This window comes from Theropithecus gelada, chromosome 13, assembly GCF_003255815.1.
Source record: "Theropithecus gelada isolate Dixy chromosome 13, Tgel_1.0, whole genome shotgun sequence".
NCBI classification, from domain to species: domain Eukaryota; kingdom Metazoa; phylum Chordata; class Mammalia; order Primates; family Cercopithecidae; genus Theropithecus; species Theropithecus gelada.
The window spans coordinates 94,159,876-94,176,565 of record NC_037681.1 but is presented as its reverse complement, the minus strand read 5'-3'; the positions used below and the strand labels follow the sequence as shown (position 1 = coordinate 94,176,565).

At 37.5% G+C, this 16,690-nt stretch overlaps 1 protein-coding gene across 1 annotated transcript in view; it reads right to left on the bottom strand.

The window, feature by feature from the left end:
• The window catches only part of ALMS1 (ALMS1, centrosome and basal body associated protein), a 220,967-nt gene that overhangs the window by 152,297 nt on the left and 51,980 nt on the right, over nucleotides 1–16,690 (bottom strand). The window contains exon 7 of the mRNA XM_025353758.1: nucleotides 15,625–15,718. Within this exon, the coding sequence (XP_025209543.1) occupies nucleotides 15,625–15,718 (94 nt within the window). The remainder of the gene's footprint in view (nucleotides 1–15,624; nucleotides 15,719–16,690) is intronic.

Sequence of the window (16,690 nt, the reverse complement as noted above, 5' to 3'; positions counted from 1 at the left end):
ACTGCAACAGAAATGACAGGATTTGACAAGCTGTCCATTCATTCATTGTTCATTCAAAATACATGACTTCTTATTATGTGCTAGGCACTGTTCTACATACAGCAATAAACGAACAGACAATAATCCCTACCTCGCAGAGCTTATTTGTATTCCAGCAGAAGGAGGCTGACAATAAATTGGTAAAACATATGATGTGTCAGATGATGTTAAGATGATTGATATATAGAGCAAGTATTATCCATACTTTACGTATAGGGAAACCGAGTTGCAAAGACGACCATGTAACAGTGCTTCTCAGTGTTGGGATCTTGTTAACTTGCAGATTCTGACTCAGTAGGTCTGGGTGGGACCTGAAATTCTGCATTTCTAACAAGCTCCCCAGAGATGCCCAATGTTATTGGTCCTCAGATCACATTTTAAGTGCAAAGATACATAGTTTTTCTAGAATTGTAGGTGGGTAAGTGACAAAAACTGGTACTTTAACCCTTGAACTCTAAATCCAAATTCTGAGCTCTTTCCACTACAACTGACTGGCTTTCTATGGCTACTGACGAGCTCCAAAGGAGCTGAATATAGAATGAAATGGGTAGAGGAGTGAATTTTAAAGTAAAGAACTAGAAGTATCAAGTATTAACTCTTCAAGAAAAGTAAAAAATTTAAAAATGCAACATGCACTGTAACTTGAGAAGGAATATGGGTTACAAAATTTTGTGAGGTTCTTGCCTCCTGGGTCTAAAGAAAATAAGAAAAGTTTTTTGTAAGGAAACAGAACAGGCTCAAGAAGTTAATAAACCAAAACAGATTAACAAAACAGAACCTTGTTTTTCTAAATGATTTCCTAATTTCTCAAAGTTTTTACATCCCTTTGGCCATTACAAATTACTAGTGACACCATGAATGGGGACAAATGACATAAATAGCTAAGGAGTTAAGATGTACAGTCCAGGTCCTTGAAGGATCCAGAAGGTTACATAAGATAAGGTCTTCTTAACCTCAGGGGTAAAGGAAAAGATTAGTAAAGAAAACTGGAAGAACAACTATAGGTTAAGCTGTTAAAAGTGCAGGAGGAGATGCATGATGTTAAAGAAGAATTCTTGTCAGTTCTATATAAAGTTAAGGACATATATGTCAAACTGTCAGAAGAATGGTGATCACAAATCCACAAATTATGAATTTTAAAATATGTCTATGTAAGTAAGGAGTTCATGATGAAAAATGGTATGTTTTTAGAGTGCTTATTATTCTCTCAGCCCTGGGAAAGAAGAATACACTAAGCGTGAGTGTTACAATATTACTATATACTGATCAAATCTTTGGAGATTCATTTTCAGAAGTAGGGGTGAGTTGAAGAGGTAAGTTTCGACCAAGAAGAGGAACATGGCTACCAGAAAAAGACTATACTATACCAAAGTTGTATATTCGTCGGAACTGTATGCCTCCTAGAGATAACATTAAGACTAACAACTGGGTACAACTTACTCAAGAACTCTTCTCCATACTAAGGTGCTTAGTAACACAGAAGGCTTCCTTAGGTGATAAAGACAGTACAATTTTATTTCCCCAAGTATATACTGGCATAAGAAGAATAAGCGAGCCCTTTATTTCTTACAGACAAAATGAGGTACAATTCCATACTTCCATTTTACATATGACTAAGAGCCTCTTACCAGTAATCATTCCAAGTGAATTATTATGGGTTTTAATACTAGCACACACAAATAAATTACTATAGCTCTAATTTTGAGCCCTCTAATTCAGTCACTAATAAGTCTGTAATGGGGCTAGGAAGGTAGTGGGGAGGATGGTTAATGGGTACAAAAATGTAGTTAGAATGAATAAGCTCTAGAATATGATATAGTACAACAGGGTGACTACAGTCAACAATTATTTATAACACATTTTAAATTAAAAGAGTATAACTGTACTTTTCACAACATAAAGAAATAATGAATGCTTGAGGTGACAGATACACCATTTACCTTGATGTGATTATTGCATATCGTATGTTTGTGTCAAAATATCTCATGTACCCCATAAATATATACACCTACTATGTTCTCATAAAAATTAAAAATAAAGAAGTTTTTTTAAAAAAGAAGTCTGGCAAAAGCACCTATTGTGTGTACAGAGAAGTAAACTCAAATTCATGTAGTTTTTAAAAAGACACCAGTGATATTTTAAATGGGTCTTTGTCATCATTGCTGTTATTCTTGCTTTCTAATTACTATATCATTTTTATAAGTTCCTAATTATTAATTATTGATAACTAATTTTAATTTTGCTGTATTTGGTTAATCCCTCAGTAAACTCATAGATGTTTACTTCAACATTCATCATCTTAAACTATATTCTCTCATAACTAAACTATAACACAAGTATATCACAGTTCAAACAGGAATTTCTGATACTCTTATTAGCACAGCGGATGTAAATATAACCCTTCCAAAGTTCCTGCATACTGATAATTCATTAATGTCGTCCTGTTGATAAATGTATGCCATGTAAATAACTTGCAATACAAAATCAAGTTAAATGTAATAAAATTGATTAGTTTCAAAAGATAATAGGGCACTGTTTTATAACACAAAAATCACATATATAAGCTAACACTATAGCCTATGATTTAATTCCTAATTTTGTTGTTGCTATCACTAAGTTCTTTTTCAATGTGAAAGCAGGAATTGTTAGGTTAAGTGCGTTATACACTCTTCCTCATTCCTAAGTGGGCAGGGGTTTCAAAAAGCTAATGAACTGCTGGTGTTATGAAAAGTTCATGAACCTGGTACTCAAACATCAAATCCCAAACACTACTTCCTAACAGAATAACCCTGGGAAAGTTATACCCTAGTCCTAATAATGCCCAGTCATCAAACCACCCTGATAGGTGCACCCCTAACTCAAAGATGTTTACTTCAACATTCATCATCTTAAACTACATTCTCTCATAACTAAACTATAACACAAGTATATCACAGTTCAAACAGGAATTTTTGATACTCTTATTAGCACAGCAGATGTAAATATAACCCAAGGACAGGAGAAGATGTAATTTCAGATCCTGCTTCTAGGCTCCTCATCTTTAACAGAACCCTTCAAAGTCCTGCCCCAAACTAAAGTCCTCCCTTACTCTGAGCCACACTCAGGTTCCCTCCCTGCCCTGAGTAACTTGCATCTTCAAGGGAGAAGATACCCAACAAATAACAACCTAAGGTAGTAAGGTTAAACAAAAGACTGGGCGTCAATAAAAATTATGGCAGGAAAACTAATAGAAAAATCAATTAGGTTTAGAGGCAGGGAACATAAACCCCAATACCCACCAAACAACATAAAGTAAGACATATAGGCCATTCAAGTCATACAGACACAGCCTCATGTTAGAGATCAATAAAATAGTGATAAGACACTAATGCATAGGCTTTCATTACAACTGACATATAGTCAACGAAATATGATACTTACATTTATTTGATCCACTTTCTTGAGAACTGATCCCTGCCAAAATACAAAACCTACCATCTTATTCTACCCCTCTCCAGTCTACCCAGGCACATTAATTCATTTAATATTCATCGATTCATTAAGTCATTCAACAGATACTTATTGAGCAGCTTTCACGGCCAGGTGCAAAAATATATATATTAGCAAAGCCCTAGCTCTACCCTCAAAGAGCTTAAAGTCCTGTGGGAGATAGAAACAAGTGAAAAAAAGCAATTACTAAATTCAGTGTAAGGGCAGTGATTAGGGAGGTTGTTTACAGGACACTATAGTAACATATATAAGGAGTATCTGGCTCTTTCTTAAAGAGTCATGGTGAACAGCAAAAAACAGAAACATTTTCCTGAAAGACAGCAAAGCTCAGAATGAAAGGATAAAACCAGAAATGAGGCAAAAATGGGCATATAAAGCATAGGGAAGCATTCCAAGTAGAGAAAATAGCATCTATGAGATCAAGGAGACAAGAGGGTCTAGCATCATGAAGAAATGACAGTAGTTCACTATGAAAAAAGAGGCAAGTATAAGGCTACGAAGGTAAGCAGGGACCTTCTACTATGTACTAAGGAGTTTAGAATTTACCCTGAGGTTAACAATGGAAAGCAAGAACTCCAAACTAGGAAGTGACATTATCAAGTCTGCCCTGTAAACAGACTAGTTTCGCTTAATACAAAAAATGAGTGGCAGAGAAGATGATCAGTTTTCCATTACTAATGCAGTAATTCAGAAAAGAGAATGGGAGTCTGATAGTCAGAAGCAACGGGATTGAGTGATTGGGCAGCGATGAGGGGGAAAGAAGAATACAAGTTTCTAGCTTGGCTAATAAGTAGACACTCATTCCCTGAAAAGAAATAGAGAAGGAAGAGTAGGTTTAAAGAGATGATTGGTTCCATTTTTAAAGTTCTGACATTAAGATGCCTTTGGGACATCCAAATGAAGACATTCCATAGTAGTCAGATACAAACATTTGGAGTATAAGATATATCTAGATAGAGTCCTACAACTGGAAGTCATCAGTCATAGAAAATAACTGAAGCCCTGGGTGTTGATATTACCTAGGAAGAAGTTAAAATTCTTTCTTGCACAAAGCATTGTTTCCTACTATGTCACTACCTGATGCTGTAAACAGGCTGAGGCAGCCAGTACCGTACCACTAAGTGATGAACTCTTAAGTTAGGAAACAATCATCGAGACTCTTTCATGCCTTTATCATACGCCAAGATTTGTGTTAAGTATATAATAGAAATTAAATTGGTGCCCTCTCTGAGAAAGAATTTGTATAAACTGATGGTGTGATATGTTTATGGTAAAGTTATAAAGGCATTCAAAACTTCAAAAACAGAGAGAACAATATGGAATGAAGCTATCAAAATCCTCTTAGAGAAAGTGGGACTCTGGGCAAGTCACTTAATTTCTCTAAGTTTCATTTTGCTCAGATAGCAAATAGAATAATAGCAGCACCCATCATCATAAGTCAGATACAAATATAAAACAATATGGCATAATAATATGATAAAAGAATACACTGTGCATACCTAATCCAAAAATCTGAAATCCAAAATGCGCTAATGAGTAATTCCTTTGAATATCACATCAGCAGTCAAAAAGTTTCAGATTTTGGACTATTTTGGATTGCGGATTTTCAGATTAGGGGCGCTCGACCTGTATTAAATAACTAATGTACATTACAATAATAATATGTAAAATGCTTAGCAATGTGAACAAGCAATAAGTGTCAGCTATTATTAATAGTTCAGGATGGGGACTACAGATTTTAGAAAAGTTAGGAAAGTTTCATGGCATAGGTGTCCCCACATTCTGTGGCTTGAGATCCCTGAGTTTATTCAATATTGCCTGAGAAAGACCTTTACCTCGCTTCCCCCGTATGATTATTTCTACCAACAACCAAAGACAATAGCACATCGAAGTCAAGTTTTCGAAACTCCAGTTGTCTTCTGTTCCCTGACAAAATGACACAAATTTGCTTTTCCCTCCATTTCCCTAGAAACCAAAAGCCAATCAGATAAAGACTGAAAGGTAGAAAGTGAAAGGCAGACTGGCTAAGGACCTCCAGACTGGAGAACAACATGGCAATTACTTTCTCAGTTTTCTTTTTAACTGTCATATCTGAGGCTGGACTCTGGAGAGGCCTACACTGTTGGACTAAGGCCAGAAATAGAAATAGGAATAGGAATAGTGGGAAGGAGAAAGGGAAGGAAGGAGGGCGGAAAGAAGTCCAAGAAAAGCCTGCTGTCTATAGCCCAAGGACCAAGAAACGGGCAGCCCAGCAGACTTAGCAGACAGTCCCATTTCCCCACACCCTACTCCAACCCAGCAGCAACAGGTAAGCTTGCACCACCTGAACTGTAGTGTCAGCAAAAACCAGGTGGAGAGTCCCAACAGATTTGGCATCTCCCTGTCCTCTAGCCAGCAACAAGAGACCTAGGTCCACCATCTCCTAATTCTCCTGTGGTAAAAGGCAGCCCAGGTAGCCACTTTCCTTCCCCAGTGGCACTAGCAAAAATTGAATGGGAAGTCCACTAGCACTGAGAAACCCAGAGAGTAGGTTCAAGGAAATGTTCTCCATCCCAGGGCCCAGCATCCTACCTAGATGCATCAGGAGGCCTAGAAAAGCATTTTCTAACTCCATGAATGCCATCAACAAGAATCAAGTGGGTGACCCACTGACACCAGGTGATCCAGGGGCAGGCCCAGGGAAATGTTCTCTACTCTGTGGGTTAGCATCTCCCCCTTCCCACGCAGCAGCAGCAGGCCTTGAGGAAGGCCATTCCACCCACATAAGCATCACCAACAGGGACTGAGTGGGAGCCTCAATGGTACCACTGAAATAGACCAGAATGCAACTACCCTGAAAACTAAATTATCTTTGGGATCACAGCCACATAAATAGGCCAGAACCTACATGGAAAACCTAAATAGAGCAACTGCCTGCTAAACAGAAGATTATAAATAGGAATCAAAGTCTCCTAACATAATATCCAAAATGTCCAGGATATAATCAAAATTTGTTTTTACCACTAAGAACCAGGAAAATCACAAACTGATTGAGAAAAGACAATCAAGGCTGGCTGTGGTTGCTCACGCCTATAATCCCAGCTCTTTGGGAGGCTGAGGCGGGTGGATCACTTAAGGTCAGGAGTTCAAGACCAACCTGGCCAACATGGTGAAACCCCGTCTCTACTAAAAATACAAAAAATTAGCTGGGCGTGGTGGTACACGCCTAATATTCCAGCTACGCGGGAGGCTGAGACACAAGAATCGCTTGAACCCAGGAGGCAGAGGTTGCAGTGAGCCGAGAAAGAGAGAGAGAGACAGAGACAGAGAAAGAGAGAGTGTGAACGCGATAGAGAGGGAGAAGACAATCAAATGATGCAAACAAGATGAGTTAAATTCAAAGAAATAAAGTCTGAAAACATTCCAAATTTGATGAGACATAAACTTATAGATTAAAGAAGGTAAGTCAGCTCCAAACAGGAAACCCAAAGAAATCCACACCAAGGGCCGGGCTCGGTGGCTCACGCCTATAATCCCAGCACTTTGGGAGGCTGATGCAGGCGGATCACTAGAGGTCAGGAGTTTGAAACCAGCTGGCCAACATGGTGAAACCCCATCTCTACCAAAAATACAAAACAATTAGCCGGGCCTGATGGCACACACCTGTAATCCCAGCTAATTGGGAGGCTGAGGTAGAAGAATGGCGTGAACCCGGGAGATGGAGCTTGCAGTGAGCCGAGATCGTGCCACTGCACTCCAGCCTGGGCGACAGAGCGAGACTCCATCTCATAAATTAATAAATAAATAAACAATAAAAATAAATAAAGTGAAATTCTAAAATATGTTCATGAAACCCATAGTAAGGCAAGACGAGAGAAACAGGAATAAAGTGAAAATAAATAATAAAATTGCAGACTTAAGGCATAATAGATCAATATTAACTTCAGGTATAAACTATCTAAATAAACAAACTACGCCTATAATCCCAGCACTTCGGGAGACCAAGGCGGGTGGATCACAAGGTCAAGAGATCGAGACCATCTTGGCCAACATGGTGAAAGCCTGTCCCCACTAAAAATACAAAAATTAGCCAGGCATGGTGGTGTGCACCTGTAGTCCCAGCTACTTGGGAGGCTGAGGCAGGGAGGCACGCTTGAACCTGGGAGGCAGAGGTTGCAGTGAGCCGAGGTCACACCACTATACTCCAGCCCGGTGACAGAGCGAGACTCCATCCCAAAATAAATAAACAAACAAACTAAAATACAGATATTAGCAGAGTGGATTTTTTTTTTAATGACCCAATTACATGATGTCTACAAAAAAATTCACTTCAAACACAATGACATAGGAAGACTGAAACTAAAAGACAGATTAAAAGTCTGGGTATAGTGGCTTATGCCTGTAATCCCAGCACTTTGGAAAGTCAAGATGGGAGGATCAGGCTTTGAAAGGCCAGGAGCTGAAAACCAGCCTGGGCAACATAGCAAGACCTTGTCTCTACAAAAAAAAAAAAAAAAAAAAAGATTAGCTGGGCATGGTAGGGTGCATCTATAGTCCTAGCTACTCAGAGGGTGAGACAGAAGGACTGCTTGAGCCCAGGAATTCAAGGCTGCTGTGAGCTATGATCATATCACTGCACTCCGGCCTGGGCAACAGAGTGAGACCTTATCTCTTTAAAAAAAAAAAAAAAGAAGAAGAAGAAGAAGAAGGAAGAAGAGGAAGAAAGAGGAGGAGGAAGAAAGAAGAAGAAGAAAAGGAGGAGGAGGGGGAGAAGAAGAAGAGGAAGAAGAAGAAAGAAAAGAACTATTATGTAGGATTGGCTATATAAGATAATCTTCAGAACAAAGAAAATTACTAGGGACAAAGAGGAATCTTACATAATGATAAAGGATCAATCCACCAAGAAGATATAGCAATCCTAAATGTACGTGCAACAAAATCCAGTGTGACATGGTAAAGGCACTAAGAAATGGAAACGGAAACTGAAGAGGTAAGAACTAAATCAGAGTAAGAATTTAAACAAAGTATCTGTCCTTTTTGGTATTTTCTATTGGCCTCTTTCTGCTATTGTATTCCATGAGGTACTAATCCTTGACATTTTGCTTTTCTCTCTACCAATGCTCCTTCAGAAAGCTTAACTACTCTTATGGCATAATTTTAATCATGAATTATTTAAGAACTTCCAAATTTGTATTTCCTATTTCCCATTTGTTCAATCGGCTTTGAAGACACTTCAAACCAAATGATCTCCTGACAAATCAAACTCAGTATGTCCAAAACTAAATTGACTACCCTACTTTCTAATGGTGTCACCAATTCTTTTTCAACAATCCAGATCCAAACTTGTTTCCAATTTATCTTGTAATTTAAACTATTCAAATTATGTTAAGTGTAGCTACTTTACCTGATATGTAAATTATCTTAACTCATACTTTGGAGCCAATTTGAGATGAAGCTCGGCAGTCACTTTCTGCTTGCTATGAAATAGGACCCAGAGGTTTGCCAATAAGAAATCAGGGCAACTAATATCAAGGGACCATTTCAATACAATATGAATCAAACATAGACATAAATATTTCTTTCATTTGCCTCCTCTTCACCCTATTGATGAGGGAGAGATTCCTGCTTGATGGTTCTGGATTGGCTAAATACAACACTGGACAGAGGAGACTGACGGTATTTATTAGTCACATATACTCACAGCTGGGGAAGATACCAGGTCATGCAGGGCCACATGGGGGTTGTACATGTGAACAGAATGAGTAAACAGAAACTATGGGAGGCAGCCTTACAGCAGCAAGAAGAGAGGGTGATTTTTTTTATTTCTGTAGGAGGATGTGATTGGCTTGTTTGAATAATTTCACAGGTTAGCATGGGATGGAAATCTATTAGGCTGAGTACCAGGAATCCCTCCCTCATCAATAGGGTGAAGAGGAGGCAAATGAAAGAAATATTTATGTCCATGTTTGATTCATATTGTATTGAAATGGTCCCTTGATATTAGTTGCCCTGATTTCTTATTTTTTATTGGCAAACCTCTGGGTCCTATTTCATAACAAGCAGAAAGTGACTGCCGAGCTTCATCTCAAATTGGCTCCAAAGTATGAGTTAAGATAATTTACATATCAGGTAAAGTAGCTACACTTAACATAATTTGAAGAGTTTAAATTACAAGATAAACTGGAAACAAGTTTGGATAAATTAGAATACAGTTGGCAGTTGGTCTCGTTGATAGAAGAACTGGCTGTGTAGGAAGCGTCTCCCACAGGGGGGAGGGCATATCTGGCAGGTAAACTTGTGGTTAGGCCCTTTGAGGACCTCGCAATTTCAGATGTCAAGACTGTGTATAATATTAAATCTTAATGTCAGCCCATACACCACAATACTATTCTGAGAGATAACTGAGGAGCTCAGGATCTTACTGGTAGAAATAAGATGTACCATTTTAACCAAATAATTAAAATGGTACACCTGGGTACATCAGTAGATATAAACCATAAGGTAAGGCAGAATGTCATGGGAGAAAGGCTGCAAAGAAAGAACACTGGTTGTTGATGTTTGCTAATAAGAGAAAAAGAAACAACACAAGAAGCAACCGACTTGCACCCAGTCCCCACTTACAGAGTGGAAGATTTATTCCAAGCTGAAAATACTAAGCTCTAATCACCCCTACCCCAGCTCATAGGTAGAGTGAGGGTCCACTCCAGGAGAGGCAAACTAAGCACAGGGACTAACTACTACCCCTTTCAGTATCACAATCATAGAGAACGGGTGTGTTATTCCAAGAGAAGTAGACTAATGAACCTGCCCCCAGATACAGAGCAGTGCCGCAAAGCTTCTGCCCAGGAGAGGCAAGCCATAAGAACAGAGAGCTCCACACATCTCCATAAGGAGAATGACTTTATTTGAAACAGAGCATAAAAAGCTCAAGCCTAAGGACACTGGCGAAAACAATGAAGATCCTGGTGGTGAGCAATTAAGAACTAATCCAAACCAGACACTAAATAACTAAACAACAAAAATATCAAACATTACCAGCCCAGAGAAGGGATCAATATCCAGAGTTGCAACAAGATATTATCCAAAATGTCCAGTTTAGAACAACAGAAAAGACGTGCAAAAGTAAGTGTGACCTCTTCACAGGGGGAACAAAATAGGCAAATCTGCCTTTCAGAGGACCCACGTATTGGGCTTAGCCACTAACAATTAAAAGCAGCTATTATAAACATGTTCAAAGGGAAGAAAAGTATGCTTAAAGAATTAAAGGTAGGTATGACAGCAAAGTCACATCAAATACAGAATAAAAGACAGAACCTAGAAAATAACAAAATGGAAATTCTAAGGCTGAAAAGTACAGTAACTGAAGTGAAAAATTCACTAGAGGCTCAACAGTAGATATGGACAGACAGAAGAAAAAAATCAGCAAACATCAAGATAAATGAATAGAGATTATGCAAACTGAAGAAAAGACAGAAAAAAGAATGAAGAAAAACAAACAAAGGCTTAGAGACCAGTGAGACAAGATTAAGGGTGCTGATATATGTGGATTGCGATGCAAGAGATAACTGGGGAAAAATGAGAAAGAAGCAGAAAAAATCCTCAAAGAAATGATGGCTGAAAACTTCCCAAATTAGATAAAAGATATTAACTATACATCTGACAAGTTCAGTGAGCTCAAAGTAGAATAAGCACAGAGATCCACAGGGAGATATATTATAACCAAGATACTGAAGTGAAAGACAAAGAATGTATCTTGGAAGCAACAAGAGAAAACAAATTACACACGAGAGAACATGAATAAGGTAATAGCTGACTTCTCATCCAAAACTATGGAGGCCAGAAGATAGTGAAGAGGCATATTCAAAGTGCTGAAAAGAAAAAGACTGTTGGCCGGGCGCGGTGGCTCAAGCCTGTAATCCCAGCCCTTTGGGAGGCCGAGACGGGTGGATCACGAGGTCAGGAGATCGAGACCATCCTGGATAACCCGGTGAAACCCCATCTCTACAAAAAATACAAAAAATTAGCCGGGCGAGGCGGCGGGCGCCTGTAGTCCCAGCTACTCGGGAGGCTGAGGCAGGAGAATGGCGTAAACCCGGGAGGCGGAGCTTGCAGTGAGCTGAGATCCGGCCACTGCACTCCAGCCTGGGCGACAGAGCGAGACTCTGTCTCAAAAAAAAAAAAAAAAAGAAAAAAAGAAAAAGACTGTCAACCAAGAATTCCAACCCCAGCAAAACTATCTCTCAAAAAGATGAAATAAAAACATGCCAGATACACAAAAACAGGGAACTTGCAGATCCACCTTACAAGAATATAGAAAGTTCCAAAGGCTGAAAAACAAGTAACACCAGATAGTAGTAACATTTTCATAACAAAACAAATAGTGCTAGTAAAAATAATTACATTGGTAACTACAAAAAGATATGCTTCATTTCCTGTATTCTCTTAACTGACTTTAAAAGCAATTTGAAAATACATAAAGCAGCTGGGCATGGTGGCTTACATGTATAATCCCAGCACTTTGAGAGGCCAAGGTGGGAGGACTGCTTGAGCCCAGGAATTCGAGACCAATAATGTAGTGAGATCCCATCTCTACAAAAAAATTTTTTTGAAAAATTAGCTCAGTGTAGTGGTACACACCTATGGTCCTCACGACAGAGGAGACTGAGGCAGGAGGATCACTTGAGCCCAGGTTAGAGTGAGCTATGATCATGCCACTGCAATCCAACCTGGGCAACAGAGCAAGTCCCCAACTAAAAAAAAAACAAAACAAAAAACAAACAAAAAAAACCTTAAAGGCATTTAACATGTGTGTGAGTAGTATGTATAATAAAGACACCAAAAAAAAAAAAAAAAAGAGGGAATAGAGCTATATAGGAGTAAAGTTTCTGTATCACACTAGAATTAAGTTAGTATAAATCAGAAGTATATTCTGATAAGATAAATATTATAAGCCCCAGAGTAACCACTAAGAATATAACTTAAAAAAAAAAAAAACCACCTAGAAAATCATTTAAAAAATTAAACTGAAAGTGTCATACTAGAAAATATTCACTTCATGCAATAATTAAAGAGGAACAGAGAAGAAAAAAGACACAAGACACATGAAAAACCAAATGTAAGCCAGAAAATGTGAATCCAATGACATCAATAATGACATTAAATGCAAACAGATTAAATAATCATATCACAAGGCAAAAATAATTAGGTAGAATTTTATAATTAAAAACCCAAGATTTAACTATATGTTCTTTACAGCAGATACATCATTTTTTATTTAAAAAATACAAATAGGTTGAAAGTAGAGTGATTTTAAAAGATAAACCATACAAACAGCAACCATAAGAGCTGAAGTGTCTATTCTAACCTAAGACAAACAGACTTTAAAACAAAAAAAAAGTTACTCGGAATAAGGAGGAACAATTTATAACAATTAAAAGGTCAATTCTAATTAGTTGGACGTGATGGCACACGCCTACAGTCCCAGCTACTCAGGAGGCTGAGGCACAAGAGTCACTGGAACCCAGGAGGCAGAGGTTGCAGTAAGCCATGCACTGCATTTCAGCCTGGGCAACAGAACAAGACTGTCTCCAAAAAAAAAAAAAAAGGTCAATTCATCAGGAATATATAACAATTATAAAAATACATGGATCTAACATCATAATGTCAAAATACGTGAAGCAAATCTGAGAGAAAAAAAGGGAGAAAGACAAACAATAAGAGTTGAAGACTTCAATACCCTCCTTTTGAAAATGGAGAAAACAGTCAGAAGACCAACAAGGAAACAGAAGACTTGAACACCTAAACCCAACCCAATAGAGCTGAGAGACATCTATAGAACACACCACCTAACAACAGCAGAATACACATTCTTCTCAAGTACAAACTGCACATTCTACAGAATAAACTACATGTTAAAACATAAAATAAGCCTCAATAAAACTTAAAAAGACAAATCATACAAAGTATGTTTTCCAACCAAAATGGAATCAGGTGAAACATAATAACAGAAGGAAATTAAACAATACATTCCTAAATAACCAAAGGGTAAATGCAGAAAAATCACAATGTAAACTAGAAAATAAGTTTAGATGAACTAAAACAAAAATATAATAAGCCAAAACTTTGGGCATGCAGCTAACACAGCGGTTAGGAATTTATCAATTTTTACACATACTTGTAATAATAATAAGAAAGAGCTTAAATCAATAACCTAACTGTACACCTTAAAAAAACAGAAAAAAAGCGCAAACTAAACCCAAAGCAAACGGAATGAAGGAAAAATAATGACTAGAATGAAAAAAAAATGAAACAAAAATCAGAAAAGAAAAATAAAGATTAGAAAAAATAAACCAGCTTATTTGAAAAAATCAGCAAAATTGACAAAATTTAACTAGATTCACCAAAGGGAGAAAAAAAGAAGGGGAAAACTTAAGTTACTAAAATCAGGAATGAAAGAGAGGGCATTGTAGCTAACCTTACTGACATGAAAGGGATTACATGGGAATACTATGAACAGATATATGTAACAGACAGCCTAGCTAAATGGACAAGTTCTATTTAAGACACAAATTGCAAAAGCTGATTCATGAAAAATGTAAAATCTAAATAGACTTATGGCAAGGAAAGAGATGAAATTAGTAATTTAAAAACTTCCTACAAGAACAGCCCAGGTAGTTTCACAGTAATTTCTATTCAAAAACAGTTAATACCAATCCTTTCCAAACTCTTCCAAGTGAACCTGCCACCTCAGTCTCCCAAAGTACTGAGATTACAAGCTTGAGACACTGTACCTGACCCAAAATTTTATTTACTCCAGTAATTATTATTCAATTTCTACCATCCAATCCCAGGGCTATTTAATGGATTTCATCACTCTTCAAACTGTTCCTCATTTAAATCTACTTATTCAATCTAACCAAAAATTGCCTATTCTTCTAGTGCTCTCAATAACTTATTCCCACCTCATCTAATCAACATCATAAACAAATCTCTGGTCCTTCTATTTTCTCCTAGAATAACAACTCTTCTGGCTTCTCTTTCCCTATGTAAGCTGAAACCAATAGGTGATCAACTCTTCTCTCTTTGCCTGCTGTCCTTCTACCATACCCATTCAATGTATTCCTGAACCAAGGATCGATACTGTAATTCATCATCTCCATTCCTGAGTGTTAGCAGGAAAAATAAATCAGAGATTCTGTACAGGCTGACAACATTATAAAATCATTATCACTAACCTGAGCTGACTTCTCAGAATTGCCCTCCAATCCTTTTACTTTCCCTTGGTCAGCTCCATCTCAAATTCACTTCAACACGAACTATAAGTCTTCACCAAACCACTCTCCTCAAAGCCTCTAACCTACTTCCACCACTACTCACCTCCCTCAGCAGATAATCTTGCTTTTACCTCAAAACTGATTTCTCTCAATTTCCTCTCTACAAACTTATTTGCATCCACTCTTGTCATCTTGGGCTCAATCAATTCCTTTTTCCCTTCAAGTCACACAAAGGAATAAACAGATTCTAACATCAGACTCCTCCATATAATTCAGTTCTAAATATTGTCATGTAGAATGCAATGAAAAACCAAATGACTCCTCTAATAAAAGATCAGCGGATTTGTGATGGTCTGAATGTTTGTGGCCCCCCTGAAAAGTACAGGTTGAAATCCTAATCCCCAAGGTGATGAAATTAGGAGGCAGGGCTTTTGGGAAGTAATTAGATCATGAGGACACAGGCCTCATGTTTGGGATTAGTGCCCATTATAAAAATGATTCCAGAGAAACCCCTTGCCCCTTCCACCACAGCAGGGCACAGAGGAACATGTCATCTATGGCAAACAGTCCCTCAGAAGACACGGAATCTGCCAGCACTTGATCTTGGAATTGCCAGCCTCTAGAACTGCAAGAAACAAATTTCTGTTGTTTATAAGCCACAGTTAAAGTATTAAGATATTTTTGTAATAGCAGTCTGAAGAGACTAAGACAGGATTTCTAAACACATCTAATCTGAAGTATAATTATTACAGATATTAAAAAATAAAAAAATTAGATCTAATAAAATATTTTTTTCACAAGGTATCCATAAGTAGGACATTTACCATCTCCTTTTTCTACATACCTGCTTTTAAATGTTTAGGAGCCTTTGGCACAGTGTCAGGAGACATTCTCAACATTCTGAGATCTGAAGAGTGATATTCCGACTCTCTTGTTAGCTTATGTGGAACAAATGAAGGCAATAAAAATGAAAAAGACTCATTAATGCCCAGATTAGAATGACCCACCTATGAAGAAATGAAGGAAATAAGATATTAATTTCAAACTTCATCTGCTAAAAATAATCCCTCATTTTTATAAAGATGAACACTGAGAAATTACACTAGTTACTTAAGATCATAATCTCAAACCTTCTGAATTCATATATAGGTCATATCTTGTTGGATCAACTCTGAGAAGACTCTATAAATCATCCTGAGGGCTTAGAAATCTGTTTACATAAAATATTATAGATAGTATGCCTAGAAGTGTTGTTACTCAGAAGTTTGCGCCTTATGATCATTGCAGAATTTGAACCATGGGATTATTCTTGACAAGCTCAGGTATTTCTTTTTAAGGTAGAGAGGTGCACTGTGGGCAAGAAAGAGTAAGAAGGAAAAAGAAACAGGAATATTTTCTAGAAACTCACAAATGTTTAGAAGGAAAATGAGAGTATCAAAGAACTATAACTGTGATCAGTTGCCAACAACCATAAGTCCTCAAACTTCTTAAAACAAAAGTAATGGAGACTATAAATTGGTAGTGAAGTAAAGGTTAACTGCTCAAAAATAAGTTCCTAATGTTTCATCAGGTCACAAGTCCTTGCTAGAAAAGAAATTAGAAACCAACATTGGTGACATTAATACCTAAACATGTACAACTTTTCACCAAATTCACAGTGCACCCTCACATAAAAATATATATCAATTTTAGGTTGTCTTTATTTCCCTAAAAAGATTATTTCAGTCATATCTTCTCAGGATGAAGTCTAAAAATGTATACAAGCATGAATTTTTCTATCCTCTTTCATCAATTTTTCATTGTGTAGTAATGAACATTCTTAGGAAGCCGTGTGAAGTGTGGAAATGAATATTCCATATCTATTTCTATATCTACATCTACTGCCCATACAGGTTTCTCTAGACCAGTGC